This window comes from Miscanthus floridulus, chromosome 18 (genome assembly GCF_019320115.1).
Source record: "Miscanthus floridulus cultivar M001 chromosome 18, ASM1932011v1, whole genome shotgun sequence".
Lineage (NCBI taxonomy): Eukaryota > Viridiplantae > Streptophyta > Magnoliopsida > Poales > Poaceae > Miscanthus > Miscanthus floridulus.
In genome coordinates, this window is record NC_089597.1 from 74,274,668 (window position 1) to 74,296,764 (window position 22,097).

The 22,097-nt window shown below is 46.1% G+C and overlaps 1 protein-coding gene across 3 annotated transcripts; it reads right to left on the reverse strand.

The window, feature by feature from the left end:
* Positions 1-285: 285 nt before the first annotated feature.
* Positions 286-20,323, reverse strand: LOC136521871 (uncharacterized). Of its 3 annotated transcripts, XM_066515642.1 has the most exons (4): positions 19,943-20,323; positions 3,962-4,169; positions 2,434-2,898; positions 286-1,914 (listed from the first exon to the last, which is right to left on the reverse strand). In XM_066515642.1, exons 3-4 carry the CDS (start codon positions 2,687-2,689, stop codon positions 1,130-1,132), a joined length of 1,041 nt encoding a protein of 346 aa, XP_066371739.1. In that variant the 5' UTR covers positions 2,690-2,898; positions 3,962-4,169; positions 19,943-20,323; the 3' UTR covers positions 286-1,129. The 3 variants fall into 3 exon arrangements, 2 of the variants coding, with proteins under 2 accessions (XP_066371739.1, XP_066371738.1); XR_010775687.1 differs by having other exon boundaries at positions 286-1,918; positions 2,434-4,169; XM_066515641.1 differs by having other exon boundaries at positions 2,434-4,169.
* Positions 20,324-22,097: the final 1,774 nt, after the last annotated feature.

A 22,097-nucleotide genomic window follows, 5' to 3' on the forward strand; every position in this document is an offset into this window, starting at 1 on the left:
GAACCCTGCAACCGTTACACCACTGCTCCGTTGGTTATCAACCAAGCACAACTTGATTGACCTCGCCAAGAAGGCTTTTCCTGCAAGCGAATCGAAGAGCACAAGCAAGAAGGTAAAACACGCAATCTGATAATGCAAATATGAATGACGCGAATATCAATAGAGGGTTCAAGAACTCGGTTCCAAAGGACTAATCGACACAGTGGAGGAGATCAAGAACGGGGGCCCTGGATCACTGTAAAAGGATTTGTCACCACAGTTACAATGAACGATTCAGTTTCTCGATGGAAAACTAAACTCTAAACAAAACCCAATTGTGTAGCAGCGGCGGCGGCTGTGTTTATAGTCTAAGACTCGACCTAGGGTTGGGGACGGCCAGGGTTTGGGCGCCCACAACTTGGGCTTAAGGCCTGACACGATACATGGCCAAGTTGGCCCAAATAGGTGACGCAGCACCTTGCCGTGGTCACACAGAATGATCCACGGACCTTCTGGAGCTGGGACCAGATCCAAAACGATGGCGTCGTCGTCCCCTTTCCAACGCATCCAAGAACGGCCCGTTTCGATGTCGTATGAGAAAGTTATGACCGAAACAGTGACGACGTGTCTGCTGAATCCGAGGGCGACGTGGCAGCTGAGTTGGGAACGAATTGCAACTTGGGGAAGACCATGGCGTCGGTGTGTCCAGCGTGGCGATGTCCTCATCATCCTCCCCTTCTCGAATTGGAGTCGTCCTCGACTCCATCTTGGCGATGTCCTCATCATCCCCTCCTTCTGGAATTGGAGTCGTCCTCAACTCCATCCCATCATCAGCGAACTCCTGCAAAAGGTTAGTGACAGCAGGCAATGCACCAGATATAAAAGGTTGACAAAACATAGTATAACATGGTGCATCAGGATTATCACATAACTCAGCAGTAGCAGAAGTTGTAGCAAGAAAAGCACCTCCTTTTAACTTAATCCCATTATTTTTAGCAATGTCTGTTGGAGGTTTATTTTTAATCTCATTAGCATGTTTAATAATATCCGTAGGAGACAAAGGCAGCAATGTAATTTTCTTGTCCTTATGTATGATAGTGTATGTATTAGTTCTACCATGGTATAAAGCATCATTATCAAATTCCCATGGTCAACCTAACAAAATGGAACAAGCTTGCATAGGGACAACATCAAAATCAGCAGTATCATGATAAGAGCCTGTGAAAAAGCTAATGCGTGCTGATTTAGTTACCTTAGTCTTACCACTATTATTGAACCATTGAAGTTTATATGGATACGAATGTTGTCGTGTGGTCAAGCCAAGCTTGTCAACCAAATCTAAACTCACCAAGTTGTTGCAACTCCCGCCATCAATGATAGTGAGAACACGACAACCCTGCACAATGAGATACATGTGGAACAAATTGTGGCGTTGGATCTTCATCTCTTCTTCATGTCCCACATGTGTACTCAACACACGCTGCACAAGAAGGCTAGGGTAGTCCGCGGCAGCAGCCACGGAGTCAATGGTGATGGCCTCCTTGTCTTGATCGCCCTCGGTGGGATCTGCATCAATGTTAGCAGCAAGGGCTAAATCATCTTCAACATCACTATCACTTACATATCCATCCTCGGTAGCAATGAAAGCGCGACGACTGGGGCACTCCTTCATGACATGTCCCATGCCTTTGCATCGGTGGCAAATGATTTTAGAACTGGACGAGGAGGAGCTAGTAGAAGCACCCAGAGTTCCACCTTTCTTCAGCTGTGGAAACTGCACATTAGACAATTTACTTACCCCGGAAGAAAATGGAGGTGTAGATGGCTGTGGTGCAACAGGAAGCTTGGGCGTCTCCGGCTCAGAATGCTGCTGAAAATTCCTCCCATTGTGAGACTTGAAAGGCTGGTGTTGTTTGCGTCCCTGTACTTCTCGTTCTGCCTTAATAGCAAGATGATACAATTGGGAAAAATTGCGTCATTCTTTGTAATCAAGTATGTTCTGTATATCATGGTTTAAACCACCAAAAAATCTAGCACTAGCATCATCATCATCTTCATTTATACCACAACGTGCTAAACCAATAAGCAATTCTTGATAGTATGCTTCTACTCCTTTATCACCTTGTTTTAAAGTTTGTAGTTTCAAACGTAAATCACGTTGGTAATAAGGAGGAACAAAACGAGATTTCATACGTTGCTTTAAAACATTCCAAGTTTGAGGCACAGCAGCAGCATTATTAGCATTGCAAAGATCACTCCACCAGAACAAAGCAAAATTAGTAAACTCACTAGTAGCAAGTCTAACTCTATGCTCAGGAGGAACATTATGAGAATCAAATTTTTGTTGAACAGCAAGCTCCCAATCTAAATATGCCTCTGGATCAACATTACCAGCAAAAGGAGGTAGACTAAATTTAATTTTAGCAAAAGGATCATTATTACCATGATTATTACCTCCCATGCCGCGACGATTGAAGTTGAGGCGGCGACGGGCACCACCGTCAGCATACGCATCTTCATCACCAAAAGCATCCGCATCTTCATCATCAGCACGATAAGGCGGAGGGCGTTGCTCAAGCTGTTCAATGCGGGTGACCAGATTGTTCACGTTGCGCGTCAGCTCGGTCATAAGATTGCGTTGTTCAGTCATGAACGTTGCAAGCTCGCCCTTGGACACGCACTCATTGAAGTCCGTCGGAGTTCCTGCCATGGTTAGAAGATAGAAAAAGACAACACCAAAGTATTATCCCTATCAACTAAAAGGAAACAAGTGGTGGTGGTGTTGAAAGTGGAATGCAAAATCACAAGCGGCTTACCACCGTCTTGCCTGTATTCTTACCAACGCCAAACAGGAGCAAAACCAAAGTGGCGAAGCAATCTGTTGTGGAGCGTGGGTAAAAGTTGCAAGATGAACCTGTGCTGATAGAAGAATATGTGGAGCTATGGGTAGGCACACAATATGACAGCAAGGATTAGCAATTAACGAATACAGATTAATGATTGTTCAATCCGGATCCAAAGTACAAATCACAGGTGCTGGCTAAGACGTGTCGAGACGTAGCGCAATAAGGTGAAAACAAAGGACGATCGAAAGAACTCACAGAACAAGCAAATAGCCCGAATTTCTCCTTTTTCCTGAATTTTTCCAAAAGGCACTAGTAGGAAACAAAATTTTTTTTTCTTACTATTTTTTTTATACTTTTCTCTGAACAAGGATCACAAAAGATGCAACCACAAAAATTGGCACCTACAACTGAGGTGGGATGTGGTCTACAGAAATTCAGCACGTGCTCTGAAAAGCGCGCAAAAACTTTGACAATTTTTTTTCTATATTTTCCTGAATTTTTTTGGCAATTCTGACGAAACCAAACAGGGCGTAGCCGAGTTTGGGTCGGCTCCAAATGGTGTCAAGAAGCTGCTGAAAAAATTTCAGATTTTTCTGATAAACGAGCAAAAAGTTATGCCTGTTTTACCGAAGGTATCTCAAGGTATGTGTTCCGGAAGGCACAACACGGCGGCGGCAGTTAGGGCAAAGCGTCCCTAAACTCTAACACCGATAACAGGATCATCACTATGACTAACAGCAGTAGGTATTCGCCTGATGATATAAGGAGGGTTGCGATGCAGGCAAAATAAGAGCGGCTGGCAACCTATCTAGGGTTTGCGCGGCGGCGAGAAGTTACACAAGGCAGCTAGCGGGGCAAGTCGAGTAATGTGTGGCTTCGACTTGTTGTTTGGAAACGGTGGATGGGATAGCGGTGGAAAACAAAAATCACAGCAACGGGCGATTGAACTACGACCACGAACACAATCCTAAACCAGCAACAAGACTCGACCACGGACACAAACTCAACAACACGAATCTGAAACGAAATTGCAAAGGCACAAAGGGCGATAGGACAGCGGAAATTGAAATATTTTTGGGCTTTTTGTGGACTTTAGGTAATGAACAAATATGAATCTAAGGCAAACGAGATTATACCTCGCGGTAAACCTGAAATATCTGATACCAATTGATGAGTACAGGCCCGATCTTCCGAGAGGTAGCCGGTAAGTTCGATATGTGGAGATCTCGACGTTGGCGATCCGGCTTCAAATCAGACGCGATTCGAACCCTGCAACCATTACACCACTGCTCCGTTGGTTATCAACCAAGCACAACTTGATTGACCTCGCCAAGAAGGCTTTTCCTGCAAGCGAATCGAAGAGCACAAGCAAGAAGGTAAAACACGCAATCTGATATTGCAAATATGAATGACACGAATATCAATAGAGGGTTCAAGAACTCGATTGCAAAGGACTAATCGACACAGTGGAGGAGATCAAGAACGGGGGCCCTGGATCACTGTAAAAGGATTTGTCACCACAGTTACAATGAACGATTTAGTTTCTCGATGGAAAACTAAACTCTAAACAAAACCCAATTGTGTAGCAGCGGCGGCGGCTGTGTTTATAGTCTAAGACTCGACCTAGGGTTGGGGACGGCCAGGGGTTGGGCGCCCACAACTTGGGCTTAAGGCCCGACACGATACATGGCCAAGTTGGCCCAAATAGGTGACGCAGCACCTTGCCGTGGTCACACAGAATGATCCACGGACCTTCTGGAGCTGGGACCAGATCCAAAACGACGGCGTCATCGTCCCCTTTCCAACGCATCCAAGAACGGCCTGTTTCGATGTCGTATGAGAAAGTTATGACCGAAACAGTGACGACGTGTCTGCTGAATCCGAGGGCGACGTGGCAGCTGAGTTGGGAACGAATTGCAACTTGGGGAAGACTATGGCGTCGGTGTGTCTAGCGTGGCGATGTCCTCATCACTTTAACACCATGCTGTTAAGAATACTTACAAGAATGCATTCATCATGTGTCATCATACAATACTTGTCAGCATGTATGCATTCGCAATGTCTTATGTCATTTTCATGCATATAGGATCTACAGAGGAAATAATGTTGCTGGAATTCAACGAAGGAGAGGAAGGGGACCAGTAGGAGATTCCTCAAGCCGTAGCTCCCGAAGAAGAGGAGCAGACCCCAGAAGAGCTCCTAGAGTGCCCTGACCACTGTCCCACTTCTTTTCTAAAAGGCAAGCCCCGAAGCATTCTAAGTCGCCCAGTGTTTTACAAAATATTACTTGAGTCTTTTATGATTGATGCATTAGGTTATAAGAGTTGTCTGGAAACACTCGATGCATTGAACTACCTTGTCTAGATATATATACACCCTTAACCTTGTGTAGGTCCAGGATCGAATATATGCTTAGCCCTGCTTAGACCGGTAGAAATCAGGTGATTTCCTGTCACTTGCGAGATATAGGTGGATACCAAAGCACGGTTGGCTATATTTGCTATCGTGGAAAAGAACCATGGGGTAAAAGTAAATGGAGGCCAGACGGAGTCTATGGTAGGTTGACTCATGTGATTCTGTCTGTGTCGATTAAGGATCGTACCATTGTTGGCGCTTCTGACAAGATTGAACGCATGCCTATCACTTAGCTGGCCGGATAACTCGTTCTGACCACAAAGCCAAGTAGCTCAACTCAAGCTGGTCCCTACTCTATCAAATTGTGCACTCTAGATGGTAGTAAGGATGTGCAGGGAGCCAGATGTGAGCCCAAGGGTAGGCCGGGTCTGAACGTCCTGGCAGTTGGTTGTCCCTAGTTGTGCGGCGCTAGGCGAACCCGCGAAATGTGTACTTGAGTTGTACCAAAGGTAACCTTAGGTGACTAATGATCTAGTCTGCCTGGGTTTGTGTTAAGAATAAATTCCTAGCTAGTTGAAATCGATTTGAATCGCCGTGTCTTCCGGATAGTGAGAAACTTGGCTAGTCCCAACATCGTAGTAATTATATTATGGAATATGATGGTTCGGATAAACATGGAATTACTATACCTGCTATGGTTACTATTATATGCTCTTAAAATGATGTATCACATGTTTGGCATAGGATAGTTGCTAATTTAGAGATGGATAGTTATAATTAACTTGATAATAGAATTATAATTGTATAACTGAGTTAATCACTTTTTATGCAAAATGTTGTCAAGCTACCTCCACTTATACGGCCTTACATAATCCTTAGAGTCAATTTATTTCTGGTTTATGATGGGTAAGTCTAGCTGAGTACCTTCTCATACTTAGGGTTTTATTCCCATTATTGCAGATGGCACAGTATATCATGAGTATTGCAAGAGTTGCTTCTATCTCGCTGTGGATGAGGAGTAAGACTTGGGCAGGCGTCTTTATTAATCCTTCTATATGCTTTTGTGGACTATGATCATATGATGGCACTGTATTTGAACCATGTTGGAAATGCTACTTTCAAACTTAATTTGCTTCCGCTATTATCTATCAAACTTGGTTTGTAATAACTTTATTCCATACTTTGATGATGGAAATGTATCTGTGAACTTTATGTAATATGTGACATGTATGTTGAATCATGTACGATCTTGGTTGTTTGTGGATCGTTTATCGAGACCTGTCGTGGTACTCGATAGACTACTGGGTTTATATGGGCTCAAGTATGACAGTGCGACCACTTGCGGGCTGCCATTGTACTTGTGCTCTTATAAATTAGTCGGTTCTACGATAAAGATTCATAGCCAGCCCAGCAGAAACGCTCTCAGCCTCCAACCTCTGGGTCGTTGCACTTTTGAGCTCACCCTGGAGGGAGCTAACCCTCTGCTGCATGTTGTCGCGCTCTTGGCAGGGTTGGTCACACTCTCGGAAAGCCTGGTCATGCTCCTCGTGAGTCGTGCCACATTCCGAGTAGAGGCTCTTTGCGGTTTGGATTAGTTCATCCTGTTCCTTGCACAGTCGAGCGACCGCTGTGGCATCTAGGCTCACCCTATTTTCTAGGGCCACGAGCTTCTCCTCGGCCCCCAGCTTTAGATCCCTTTTCTTCTCAACCATGCCCAAAAGGCCAAGTATCTGCTGGTGGGTCTCGACGTCCTTCTGGAACAACTCATCCCACTCCTTCCTAACCCTGGTAGCTTCTTCGTCATCCTTCTGCGACCTCACCGATAGGGCCTCGAGTGCCTTCTCGGCCTTGTCAGCATCCCGACGGGCCTGGTCCACCCGCGACTGAAGATTGGCCACCTCTTCAGTGAGGGGAGTCAGCTCGGCCATCCTCTGCTAGGCGACAACAAGTTGAGCTATCACCTCCTCGCGTAGCCGCGCCTCCTTGACGATGGGGTCCTAGGTTTCCTTTTATTGACGAAGGACTCGAGATTTCCTCTAGCTACAAGCTATAAGGGACTACAGATAGACGATGGTTAGGATACAAAAAGTATATAGAGGAAGATAAGGGCAAGAAGCCAGACCAAGCAATACCTGGCTGGAGGGAACAATGACGTCGCGCAATGCACCCACAGCATGGTCTAGGGCCTTAAGCACGGATGTGATCCCTACGTTGAGGCTCTCCTGCTCCATGCTCTCTGCAGCATCGTCCAGGGTAAAAAGCATCGACGTAGAATCCTATGGATCCACCCACTAGAGTTGGGGCTCGCCCCACATGGGCGAGCCACTGCCCACCCATGTCTGGGCTAGGGACAACTCCTTGTTAGCTCCAAGCATCGCTGACCCCTCTTGCCAGGACATCCCCACCAGGATGCCCCCTTTGGTAATGGAAGGGGTTAGTGGTGAGGACGCCAACCTCTCTCCTAGCACCATGACCCCTCAGCCGTGTCCCCTCTGTTAGACCTACGTCAGGTGCCATCGCTTGGGCCGTCGATGGCACGGGTCGCACTGGTGCCTCAGGCGCCGCTATGGTTGAGACCGGCTATGAACCATCTATCATGGCCGCCACCACCCCCACCTATGTCAGTGAGGTCATGACCGGCTACTCCATGCCTACCATGGTCGACACACGAGCGCGGTTGGCAGCCCCATCTGTCCTGCTATCGGCAGCGGTATCGTGACCGTCATCGGCTGCTCCACGACTGCCAAAGGTGCCCCTTGAACGCGTCCCACCAAGGGCATAGGCACCATCATGGGCAGCACTGCTCCCGTCCGAAATGGGCGCGACACCAGCCGACAACTATCGCCTCGATTGAAGGACGATGCTCTTCTTCAGCGCTAGCGCCAAAGGATTCCACTGCCTGCTGACGCTGCAAGGGACAAAAAACATAAGTCATAATGAAACCTGACTAAAACAGGAAAAACAGAGGAATTGATAACTCACCTCAGCGCCGTTAGGCGGCAGATGCGTTTTTGGGGTAAACCCCCTGACCTTTGCTCCGCCTCATCGGAACGAGGCCGTTTCGAGCCCACCCCCTACCCTGGGCAGAGGGGCTCGCCTCTGGTAGCTCCTAGGGCACACTCGTGAAATGCCTCGCTCCCCTTAGCTCTTCGAGCGCGATGGCGAAGCAGCCCACCTCTGTTAGCTCCGGGGGTAGGCCGATGGTATGTCCCACCCCCGCCAACTCCCTAACGTGCCCTCCCCTCCATGGAACGGGAAGGGTCCCGATGCCTACAAGGATGAATTAACGCCTATCAGCACATCCTCATTCTCCAAGTTGTCCCACTCGATATCGTCGGCTACCGATTTTTCTTCCTCCATCACCTCGTTGTCACCATCATCATCATCGTTGTCAGTGTCCTCCCCTCACTCCTACGCTTGTAGCTTCTTCCTCTTCTTGTCCTCCTTTGCCTTCCTCAGCCGCTTGCCCTTGGCGTGATTCGCCATCCTCACGGCCGAATCCATCGGTAATGGCGCGGGGTGATCCATGAGGATGAGGTCCCTCGGCTGGTCCTACCCCTCTCAAAGTTAGTATCATGGGGTTAGGAAATCAATTGAAGAGATGGCAAGAGAAAGGGAAACTTACACAGACGACGTAGTCTGGCTCCAACCACATTGGAAGATGCCCCGGCACTGGGTAGACGAAGTTGAGGGTGGCACCCACGTCATCCCATAAAGGCTAAATCACCTCCTTGATGTGTTGCGTGATCTCGGAGTTGGGGAGTGTTCCCTCGGTGAGCGTCGTTCCGTCAAATGATACCTCAGGCGCCATCGCGTATACCGAGAGCGCGCATGTCTTCAACGGCGCCACCCTCCTCGCATGGTAAGCCCCAATGATGCCTGACCCCTTTAGGCCATTCTCCTTTAGGATGTGGATGGCGGCGATGTGGTCTCAGATCTTCTTCTTGTCCTTCTCCGGGATGCCCCACTTCCTCCACTGCTCCGGGGCCTCTTCAATCAGGCACCCGGTGAACTCCGTCAGAGGGGCGGCGGCGTCATTCTTAAGGTAGAACCACTATGAGTGCCACCCCTTGTTGGACGTCAAGAGTTGCATGGATGGGTACTCGCTGACCCGATTGTTCCAAAGTTGGATGCCGGTGCACCTCATCAGCATGTGCAGCTCGTGCCTGCCACTTTTCTCCCTCTTCTTCTATAGGTTGACGGTGAAGAAATGCCTCCACAAGTTAAAGTGGGGGCTGATCCCTAGGAATCCCTCACACAACACGATGAATGCTACCATGTGCTAGATCCCATTGGGATTGAGATGCTGCAACTTAATCTTGTAGTAGTGCAGCAGCCCCCAAAGGAATTTGTGGGCGGGGGTTGCGAGCCCACGCTCGTGGAAGTGGGCGAACGACATCACATAGCCATCGGGCAGCGACGACAAATCCTCATCGTTGGGCAGCAACCACTCCTCAGTTGAGGTCTATGCGTGGAGAAGACCACAATGGACGAGGCCCTCCATGCGCTAGAAGGTGAAGTCAGAACAGCACCATGAATCCATTGGATGTGGGGGCAGATGGATGCAGGCTCAACGGCAGCGGAGATGCGAAGGCAAGAAACCTAAGCGTTGGTGGCAGCGGCGTGGCTACAAAGTTAGGGATGCAGGCGTGCATATGAAACATGGAGGGCTAGCCCTTTGGTTTTAGAGGGGCGATGGGTGCGAGGAAATCAACCGTCCACCTAGATCTCCATGCCTACCATGACCTATCACCACCACTCATCGTGGGGCGTGCGCACGCAACCTATGGCCATCCCCTCAGAAAATGCGTGGACATTTTGCCTCCCTGAACAGGCCATGACCCATCACAAGTAAAAGGGATACGGAGCTAAAAACGCTCCTACGGCCCATCTAGGCCCAGGTGTTCGAAGGTTGGCCCACCGATGGGTTCGACAACCGCTTTGGGCACCTTTAGAGTGATGGGTGGAAAGGGATGGGCCCACTGGTGGCTAGAAGCCAGGCACACGAGCACCATGGGCATCCCGGCCATGTTTGAGTCTTGGCCAGATACAATCCATGGTTTTTCCTCGAAGAAAGGTAGAGAGCCCTCTAGACCGATCGATCGGACCCGAGAACTATATGGATTGACCACTAAGAATCTAGAGTTGGTCACCAAGCTGACCCAAGATGGATCCCCATGAATGGGATGAGAGGGCCCCACTCGGAGTAGCCCATTAACTACTCACTGAGCACCATGATTCATCCATAGAGAAAAATCATGACATGGCTCGACCCCTCTGTTTTTATCGAAAAAACGCTTAAGGGAAGACAATCGCAAAGACGAGTTAATCCTTGACTGGACCCCTGCTATGGGTGGAGGCTCAAGGAAACTTGTACTCGCACGAAGACCGAATGCGCGGTCGTAGAACAACAGACCCCCGTAGGGGTCAAAATTAGGAAAGACCTTTTCTGACCCACCAAATCTCATGGCTATACCCCCGAGGGGTCTGATCTCGACGAAAGGGAATCACCATCCCCAGGTCACGTCGTGGGCGACAAAAGAAGGCCAAGGCCCTCAGGGTCCTCCCATTTGAAAAAGCCTCCGAAGGAGTATTCTACTCCTCCGTAGGCTCGGGGGCTACTGTTGGGCACCAATACTAGGGTACCCAAAGATGAGCTAATGGTCATCAACATTGATTCATCCAAGCAGTCAAGAGTGCAACTACAGCTCCAACCGACCCCCAGGCACGTGGGCTCCACCTTGCTCGACCTTTGAGGAAGGGCTCCGCCTTGCCCAACCTCTAAGGGAGGGCTCCGCCTTGCCTGACCCCAAGGCCATAGGCTCTGCCTTGCCTGACCTCTAGGGGCAGGCTCTGCCTCACCCAACCTCAAGGCCATGATCTTTGGCTCGCCCAACCTTGAGGCCATGGGCTCCGCCTTGCCCGACCTCAAGGCCACGATCTCTGCCTCGCCCAACCCCGAGGCCACAATCTCCACCTCGCCTGACCTCTGGGGTAGGCTCCGCCTAGCCCGACCTCTAGGGGCAAGCTCTGCCTCTCCCAACCCCATGGGTGCAGGCTCTGTCTCATCCGACCTCTTGGGTTCACACTCCATCTTGCCCGATGGAGACCCATACTATCGCCAATGACTCTAGGTCTAGGCGTATGGATCTGGGTCAAAACTCTAACACTAAGGAAGAGACCGGCATGACCCTATGTAACCCGTGGCCATGACGGGTCATACCTAAGGATTCACATCAAGAACAATGTCGGGCGTACCGGTGTTGTTCTACCTAACCCCCGTACGAACGCTGATAGGCACATCAGCTCACCATGACATCCGCTATGATGGAATGGAATGCCATGACCAGTAGACGACGCTTGCACATTGCACCAGTAATAGATAGGGCCACAACGCGGAGCTATCCCTATTGACATCTACAGGGTCGGCGGGACCCACATGAAGGATAAGAAGGACCCAGCAATCCTAAAGAATGACTTCTCTCTCTCTTGTTCTTCTCTTTTCCTTTGATGTAACCAGTGCTTTCCCTTGGCCTATAAAAGGGAAAGCAAGGCATCGTCACTCGAGGCCGATCCAATAAAAACTGATCAATCGAGATCGACACAAGAAGCACGACATGAGCACTCAGCTGAGCAGCAATCGAGCTCTCAGCACCCGTTCACTCCCTTCACCAAAGACTTGGGATCATTTCCCTCTCTCGCCTGTTTGTACCCCCTTCTACAAACTTTCAGTGCTAGTAACATGAGCAGCAATGACGAACTGAACATAGGGACTTTCTGCTCGAACCAGTATAAACCTCATGTCCTCTAAGCACACAATCCAAGCCAGACACACAATAATATAAATTTACTCATCGGTGGTAACTCGAAACACCGACACTTATGATTAATACTTTACCCCCTATAGAACAAGAATAAAGCACTCAAAGAGTCATGATCCTGATGAACAATATAAACAAGATGCTTACTTGAATCAAAAGTTGATTACCAGAGAAATCTCAGAGGCAAGCTCAAGTAGAACTTGGATCTGCCAAGGTACAAGCCATAGAGATAGCACCGATAGGCTGGCACCTCCTCCAAACTCTTCCCTCACTCTCTATCTCACTATTTCTATTCATAAGACTAGATCCTATGGAGGACTAATCTTCTCTTGATTGATGGCTCTAATCCTAAAGATATGAATTAGGTTTTTAGGGATGCCTCTCTTGGAGGGGGTATAGGACCACATATATAGGGGGTAGCATCAATTATGGACCCTCAGATCAAACTGACTTAAAAGGATGGCATAAATGCAATCTAGGAGGCAGTGGAGAACCGACATTCGAAGGGGAGCATGATAGGTGGGACCACTGGGCTAGCCGGCTAGCCCCACATGTCATGGTCTTGCGCTCATCTTTCGTGGTTTGCCTCCTAGAGTGTTCTAGAACCTTCTAGAGTTGTTTTCATCATGGATAATTGTGATTAAATTTGACATTTAGGTCCACCTTCATGGTTTTCTGGAGAAACCCTCCTCCATTCACAGATTCACCAAAACTTATAGAATTTATTAGTTTAAACCCCTATACCTATGTTTGGTGATGGAATTAAGTATATATGCTGGTTATATGGATGATTTATAATTGGTGTTAGTGACCGTCAATAGATATCCAAGGAATATTCCTCCAAACCGACCTTTTGTACTAGTATAAGAAGAGGGAGAGACCCCCCACTCTCACACACACCACAAAGGGGCAGTCTTCACTCCATTTCTAGGATGTAGTAGTAGAGTAGCTAGTTGGGAGTTAGGGATAGTTGAGCTATCATTCTAGAAGAGTCCACAGAGGTATGTTATAATCTTGTACTATTTCTTTGTAAGACTCAAGTATTGCATATTTATCTTCTCTCTAATTACTGAAATGTTTATCATGGTTATCTAAGTCACACCTTAGTGGTTTAGCTAAGCATGGTTAGTATAGTGGTTCTACACCTTAGCATAGGATCTCTGCTCGCATCAGGTGCTCTAGTTATATATCGTGACTAGAGTAGTAATCGATAGACTAGACATGGTGTCTAGCCTATAGGTTACTTGAGATGGCACCCAACCCCACGGATAGCTATTGTAGCCCTAGATGGTGACTGCCCTGATGGCCGATGTATTCCATCACATTCGGGTTGGTGTTTGCTGGACTATAGTCGGAGCTTCCTAGCCCCTTTCTCATCCCTTTCCATAGCTAGTGTTGTGATGTCCCAAAGTGTTATGGTGTGATCGCTGTCTTATCCATGCTTTAGTTATCACCCCTGGTGTGTACTAGATTGGAACCATAGTGAAAGCCCTAGTTTGGTTTTGGATAATTGATGAAACCTATGTGTACTAACCCATGTCATTAAGTGTTGTAATTGAGATAGGGTGGTACATGCCAAGTGATGGAGCTAGATGATGGTCATGGTAATGGTGGTGACCAAAAGAGATCATCAAGTGCTCTAACTTGGAAAAGAAGAAAGAGAAAAACAAAAACCAAGTGTTGATCAAGGCAAAGGTATCAAATAGGTTTTCATTTTGGCACTCAAGACACCATAGAGGGTGTAAGTGTGTTTAGGATCAATAGCCATACTATAAAGAGGGGAAATCTTTGCCTAAGCGGTTATCGAGTGCCACTAGGTGAAGTCATACTTGCATATGCATTAGGGACCTAGTGTGCCAATAATTAACCCTTGAAAAATGCTAACACACGGGCACATGAGTTGTACACATTGTGGTTAGCAACTTGGAAGCAAGGGTGAAGTGTTTGAGCAGATAGAAAAAGAAAAGGAGGAGACTGTCAGTGAACAGACCCTGGCTCTTCTAGGATCGAACCCTGGCAGGTCGAGTCTGGTTAGTGGCTTTGATTTTGGCTGAGGGCCAAGCGATGACCGAACTCAACGTAGTGAAGGACTAGACCCATGAGGTTACGTTCAGTCATGTTGAGTAGAGAAGTGGTTGCTCGGTCTCACGATCGGACCCTACTGAGGTTGCGCGATCGGACTCTAGGTGAACACTGTTCACAGAGTCTGGTCATATCACAGTGACACGCACTGTGTAGAGCAAAAGGGACCAGACTCTAGGGCGTGTTCGGTCATGGCTGATAGGACACGTCTAGTCATAAAAATACCTCTCTAGATGCTTTCTAGAAATGATCGGACTCCACGTTGTGGAGCGTCCAGTCGTTTCCTCGTCGAGTTCGGTCACATTTTAACTACATGAGCGATTAGCTAGTGACTATTGGAGATGAATGGGCGAGATTCAAAGGAGGGACACGTGGAGTCCATCAGGCGACTAGACCCTAGCCAATCGGACGCTGGGGTGCGTCCGATCATGTTTGCATGGGCCCAACGGCTCTCTGAGCAGAGGGGTTCTATAAATAGAAGAGACACGGCTTAGGCTCATTCTCTTGCACATTTTCATCAGTGATACATCCTTGTGAGCCTAAGAAAACACCTCTCACTCATCTCTATCATTGATTCACCATCTTTGTAAGATTGGGAGTGATTCCTAGTGTATTTGCTTGAGTGATTGCATCTAGTGGCACTTGGGGATCAATGTGGCTATGAATTTCTTATTACTCTTGGTGGTTGCCGCCACCAAGATGGCTTGGAGTAGCAGAGGAGCATTAGCACGAGTTGGTGATTATTCATAGCCATCTCCCATTGATTGTGAGGGGTCTTGTACCTTCCCCGATGGAGAGCCAAAAGGTAACTCTAGTAAATTGCTCATGTCATTGAGTTACCACACTTGTGGGTAGGTTCTTACGGTGCCCAAGTGGTGGGCTAGGTGTGTGATACCTATTAGTCACTGAACCACCAAGTATTGGTCGACACAGGGACTAGCGTGCTAGCAAGAACATGAACCCTAGGAGAAAAATCTTGTGTCAATTGTGTGATTGGACTTCTCCCGGTGATTCACTTGATATTCATATTACTAAAAATGCTAACACACGGGCACATGAGTTGTACACATTGTGGTTAGCAACTTGGAAGCAAGTGAAGTCTTTGAGGAGATAGAAAAGAAAAGGAGGAGACTGTCAGTGACTGGACCCTGGCACTGCCAGGACTAGACCCAGATAGGCCGAGTCTAGTCAATGGCTTTGATTTTGGCTGAGAGGGCCAAGTGATGACTGGACTCGGCGCAGTGAAGGACCAGACCCATGGGGGTGCATTCAGTCATGTTGGGTAGAGAAGGGGTGGCTCGGCCTTGTGATCGGACCCTGCTGAGGTTGTGTCACCGGACTCTGTGTGAACATTGTTCACAGAGTCTGGTCATATCACAGTGATGCACACGGTGTAGAGGAGAAGGGACTGGACTCTGGGGCGTGTTCGATTGTGGCTGACATGATGTGTCTGGTCATAAAAATACCTCTCTAGATGCTTTCTAGAAATGATCGGACTCTATGTTGTGGAGCGTCCGGTCGTTTCCTCATCGAGTCCGGTCACATTTTAACTACGTGAGCGATCGACTAGTGACCGTTGGAGATGAACGGGCGAGGTTCAAAGGAGGGACATGTGGCGTCCATCAGGCGACCGGACCATGGCCGACTAGACGCTAGGGTGCATCCGATTACTCTGTCTAGTCATGTCTGCGCGAGCCCAATGGCTCTCTGAGCAGAGGAGGCTCTATAAATAGAAGATACACGACTTGGGCTCAAACTTTTGCACATTTTCATTAGTGATACATCCTTGTGAGCCTAAGCAAACACCTCCCACTCATCTCCATCATTGATTCACCATCTTTGTGAGATTGTGAGTGATTACTAGTGCATTTGCTTGAGTGATTGCATCTCGTGGCACTTGGGAATCGTTATGGCCGTGGATTTCTTGTTACTCTTGGTGGTTGCTGCCGCCAAGATGGCTTGGAGCAGTGGAGGAGCATTAGCATGAGTTGGTGATTATTCATAGCCATCTGCCGATGATTGTGAGGGGTCTTGTATCTTCCCCAGCGGAGAGCCAAAAGGTAACTCTAGTAAATTGCTCATGTCATTGAGTTACCTCACTTGTGGGTAGGCTGTTGCGGCGCCCAAGTGGTGGGCTAGGTGTGTGATACCTATTAGCTACCGAACCACCAAGTGTTGGTCGACACAACAGGGACTAGCATGCCGGCAAGCACGTGAACCTCGGTAGAAAAATTTTGTGTCAATTGTGTGATTGGACTTCTCCTGGTGATTCACTTGGTATTCATATTGCTATTGATCATCTCTCTTGCCATGGTGGTACAAGAACCTTACTCTCCCTTGTATTTACATTGTTACATACTTGTGTAGTAGTATCTCTTGTGTAGAGTAGAATTGTTAGCTAGCTTATTCTCTTGATAGAAGTAATTAGTTCTTGTGCTAGCTTGGCCACTCTTGTAGAAATAGCGACATAGTCATTTGTGCTCCATAGAGACTATAATTCACTGGAATTGTTTGGAATAGGTGGCTTGCATCACTTGGTAGAGCTAGATCAAAACTTGCTATCGCTATTTGTTGTACTAATCATTTTGCTCTAGTGATCTATAGATTTTTAATTAGGCTATTCATCCCCTCTAGCCATTTAGGACCTTTCACATAGTAATAGAGAAGTATGTAGGAACCTTCAAACTCACCCATTGTCCTCTCAGCTTAGCTTGTCTACTCTTCTACCTTACCATGGAGATCTCATGTGTGTGTCATTTATCCATCACTCCTATCTTATCACTTACCCCACATTAGTCTAGTCGGTATACTAGTTTGTAAATATATGATGGTTAACTATCAACTTCTTTAACCATTGCTTCTCTATGAATAAATACGATACCCTAGAATACTCCTTGGTGAAAGCTACAACGATATCCGTGCGCTTGTGGATTTATATGTTTGTGTTAACAAATATTGTGGGGGTATGACCCCAGGTATCCATAGGACAAGACATGGGCTGCACCATCAGAGGTGGCCCAGACCATAAGATCAAGGCGTGCGGCGCACGACATTGGTCGACGTGCACCACAAGGCTATAATAAGATATTGTAATACCAAATAGGATATTTTCCTTGTAACCCTACTCCTCTAGAGTATATAAGGAGGAGCAGGGATCCCCTAGATGACAGATCTGATCATACACAATACAACCCATCGAAAGACATAGGACGTAGGGTATACACCAAGTCGGTGGCCTGAACCTGTCTAATCGCTGTCTCTTGTGTTCTGTATCACCATCCGGTTCCCTCAGGCGCACCTCCACCGATTCATCTACTACCGTGGCATACCCCTCGGTAGACTGCTAGACGTATTTCATTGATAGTGGCGCGCCAGGTAGGGGGTGTGCGTGCTGATTCCATGGTGTACCATATGGGAATTTCTTCTTCAACCGACATCGCCGACACCTTGGCATTCGGCAACAACTCACTACAAGGATTCACCTCTAATGCCACGCCATACGACTGCAACACCACTAATTTGGTTGCCATAGGGGGTCGTATTGCAACCTTTCCATAAAATGGTTGCAATATGTGCCTATAATACAACGGACTAAATGTGTTGCAATATGTGTGGTTTGTCGTTGCAATAGGCGTGTGCTACTGCAACCATTTAAGAATTATGTTGTAATTAGTTGCCATTATTGCCATGGAGCTTTCGAGTTGCATTAATATTGATTTTCATTGCAATTACTTGGTGTTATTGCAACTATATTGGATTTGGTTGCTTTTGCTTGTAACAATTGCCACAATTGTTCTAGGTTGTAATAATCTTTAGTGGTGTTGCAATTGCTAGGTGGTTATTGCAACAAAAATTCTGAATGGATGTAATAGCATGTTCCTATTGCCACGGTTTTTTGGGTTGTAATAATCTTCTATGGCATTGCAATTATTAGGTACTTATTGCAACTAGAATAATAAATGGACGAAATATCATGTTACTATTGCCATGTTTTTTTTATGTTGCTAAAGACCAATGTGTTCGTTGCAATAGACTGTTGTTGGCAACACTCGTATTTGGTGGGCCTTTGAGCATGGGCAAGGGCCCAACAAATTGATAGCTATCTAGTTAGTGTTGTTGGCAACTACATGATCCATCTATCCTAGCAAATATGTACACCCTTCTGATCAAATTTTCGAACAACTCACATAATGACCAAAACCAAAGTTGAGTTATGTTCAAAGTTCTCATATACTAATGTTTAACATGGCGTGGAAAAAATGACAAGAAAAATAAAATGGGGGTCCATCAAGATTTGAACCTACAACCTCACCACCACCACCACCAAGAGGACACCAACACCCCTACAACCACAAGACCACTTGCATGTTTGTGAAAGAGTGTTTTATTTTATTTGTTATAGGAAACAACCGCTTGAGCTATGAGGTCACAAATTCCGAATTGTTCAAACAAAGTCAGATGGAGAAAATGACCAAAAAAAGTTGTAGATCTTGATGAGTTCTACAACTTTGTTGTTGAAGACTTTCATTTGAAAACATTTCATATCCCAAAGTTTTGTTCGAAGTTCTTATATTTTGAAATTTAAATTTCGAGTTGTCCAAACAAGTCTGATAGATGAATGACCAAAACAAAAGTTATAGATCTCGATGAGTTGTACAACTTTGCTATAGGGGGTGTTGCAATTGTTAGGTGTTTATTGCAACTAGAACCCTAAATGGACTCAATATCATGTTACTATTGGCACAATTTACTTGTGTTGCTATAGGCGTGTGTTCGTTGTAATAAGCTATTGTTGCATAATACAATTTTAAAACAACTCCTAAAATCTTAAGTCTAAAAGAATATTCAACTTGATCAAATTATTTATGCACATTTTGTTTTTTGGTAAAATATTTGCAAACAAATCATGTCAAGGAAAAAAATGAAAATCAGAACAAGCACTAGAAAATAAATAGATAATAAATAGTTTGGAAAAATTATGGCATACAAGATTCAATCTTGTGCCAGAAACCACAGACAAGCACCTAACCAATAGACCATCATCTCATTCATGTCAAGAGTAAGTTCTGCAGAATATATTTTATTATCAACTACCAATGGCCGTACTCTGTTTGGTCAAAATAACCGAGCACCACCACTGAAAAAAATGGTGCTTTTAACCTTTCTGCACCAAACCTAAAGATTAGAAAATTCTGTAACCGCTTGCAGGCCATTTAATTATCGCTTAAAGACCACTTAGATAAAAAAAATTTATGTTAGCCTAACACTGAAACCTTTGTTCAGCAAAGAAACACTACAGAGGCTATGTTACGGTGGGCAACGTCTACCAGCAACGCGGCAAGGCCAGTGGCTGAGGAGTGGACCACGTCGAGGAACGCCGGAGCACGGTCACCAGCCGAAGCTCGCCAAACCGCGTCGCCTAGAGCTCGGCATTTGGTTATTTGATCTCAGTGTTTAGGAGAGATAATTATCTTAGTTTTGTTATTCCTTAAAGTTAGCAGATTGGTTCTTAGGATTTTGTTATAAGTATGGAACACTTTGCTTAATCACCAGAGATTGAGTTAAGTCTCTCTCGCCCTTTGGCGCCCTAGTTCACTCTCTTTCGCATCTCACTCCGACGCCAAGCACGGCGTCGCAGCCTCGCCGCCGGGGTTACAAGCCTCACCCTCAGATGTCTCACTCGTACCCCTACGCAACAACCCTGGCTCCAACAGGCTATTATTGGTTTTCATTTCGACATACAAAGAGATATGAAGAAAGACATTTCTGCAAGTTTTACTAATTCATCCTAACAACCGTTTGAGTAATAGCTTGAAAAACCAAAGAAAACATATTAACTGAAATAGAGCAGTAGAGCACCATTTCTCAGGTGTTGACGGCAGTTGAAGGCATCCTTGGCTTGTCGGATCGCCACGAGATAGCAGGTCACACAAAGGCCTTCGGAGGGAGTGGGGCCGTGTTTTCCGCGACCAGACCAGGCGCTGGTGAGCCGGGTTGCCTGGTGTGGTCGATGGGGCAGCGCGGAGGGCATCGGAGGGCTCGGCCGCGCCCGTGCGCCGCTTTAGCACAGAGGAGGAGCAGGTCAGGGCAGATTCCATGCGTGCCTCATAGGTCATAGCGCCGCCGCATCGGTGCCCAGTCGTTGGATTGCCTCCTGCTTGATATCCAGCGGGGAGGTGGAGAGTACGGGAGAAAGAAATGAGTGGAGGAGGAGATTCGGATTGGAGAAGATAAAGGTGCCGCCCGCCCTCGTCTTTGATTTATTGGCACGCCCAAATATAAAATTTTAGTCTCGCGCGGGAGAAGCCTATGGAAATGTAATGTAAAGTGCTGACTGCTTAATTTAGATTTCTAGTTCTTGGAAAAAAATAAAAATTTCTATAGAATAAGTGGGAGGAGGCGCACAAGAAAAGTCTACAACGCGCGCTTGGAAAAAATTAGCAAAAAGGATGAGTGGAAAACGTGATTTTTGGTCCGGTTTTATATTGTTAAGATAAGAATTTCAAATTACTTCAGTAAAGCCATATATAATTAAATCTTTTGCATAAACAAATAAACATATGATAGATGACCGCGGGATTATCTGACTAGTGGGTTCCTTTAGCTAGGCCTCATTTGGTAGAGCTTTGATCGATTTCCGTTTCTTCATGCATTCTAGTAATGAACTACTATATCTATCTTTCTCAAAATGAACTAAGAGACGGTGAAATCTCAATGCTGTCAAGTACTCATGATGTTAACCTCTATTTTGACATCAAAAATTTAAATAACATTTAAAAAAATAAATGATAAAATTGCAAACATTTCACATTAAGCAAATTTTAACATGTCACGTATCTATATTTAATCATGAGTAAAGTCTACTAGCAGTCCTCAAACTTGTTCGGCTATGTCATCTCAGTCCCTAAACTCGTAAATCAGTTGTTTAGTCCTCAAACTTGTTTATTGGTGTCTTCTTGGTCCCTAAACTCTTAAATATCCGTTTAGGTCCTCAACCTTGTCCGGCCGTGTCATCCCGATCTCTAAACTTGCAAGTCAGTCATTTAGGTCATCAAACTTGTTCAGTTGTGACATCCTATTTCCTAAACTCGCAAATCACCCATTCAGGCCATTTAGGTCCTTAAACTTGTTCAGTTGTGACATCCTAATCCCTAAACTCGCAAATCACCTGTTAGGATCCTCAACCTATGTTTGGGTCTTACAGCTTGTCTAAACGGGTCTAGACCTATGTCCGAATGCAGGGACATCTCCATGGGTTTTATGGTCTTGGTCGTACCACCTCAAGTCTCCACACACGCCAAACCCAGCTATGTCGCTGCCAAACCCAGCTGTCTCTCGGAAGCTTTGTTTGACCTGAGCCATGAACTCACTAGGGAGGAGATGGAGCTCAGTGATAGAGAGGATGGAGAAGGAAGATGAAACTGACATGTGGGCCCTACAAGTAAGCATACCAGTATGGATCTAGACCCATTTATATTAGCTCTAAGACACAAACATAGATTGAGAATCTGAATGAGTGATTTGCGATTTAGGGACCGGATGACACTCTGAACAAGTTTGATGACCTAAATGGGTGATTTGCAAGTTTAGGGATCAGAATGATATAGCCAAACAATTTTGAGGACCTATATGGGTGATTTACGACTTTAGAGACCGATATAACATAAATGAACAAGTTTGAGAGTCTAAACGTAGATTTGCGAGTTTAGGGACCGGGATAATACATTCGAACAAGTTCGAGAACCACTAGTGAACTTTACTTTTCATAATTAACCATCAACGGAAGCTGGGAGGACCCGGATAGATCAGGTGTTAGTATCATCTTTTATCGTATATTTATATTTTTATTAATTCATTTATTTGGTCTATCTAATATAGTCTACAACGGGCCAATGATGACTTTGGATTAAAAAAATAAAGGTAAAATAATAATTGGCCTCTAAAGCAGGAGCAAAAATATCAAGCTCGGTGATCAATTATTAAATTCACTTTTATCTAAATAAAAGTTGAAGAA

Excerpts from the sequence above, each read along its gene's own strand:
- LOC136521871 (XM_066515642.1), bottom strand. The coding sequence starts at position 2,689 with ATGGCAGGAACTCCGACGGACTTCAATGAGTGCGTGTCCAAGGGCGAG. Across the intron at positions 1,915-2,433 it reads CAATCGTCGCGGCATGGGAG|AACGAGAAGTACAGGGACGC; the intron begins GTAATAATCATG and ends CTATTAAGGCAG.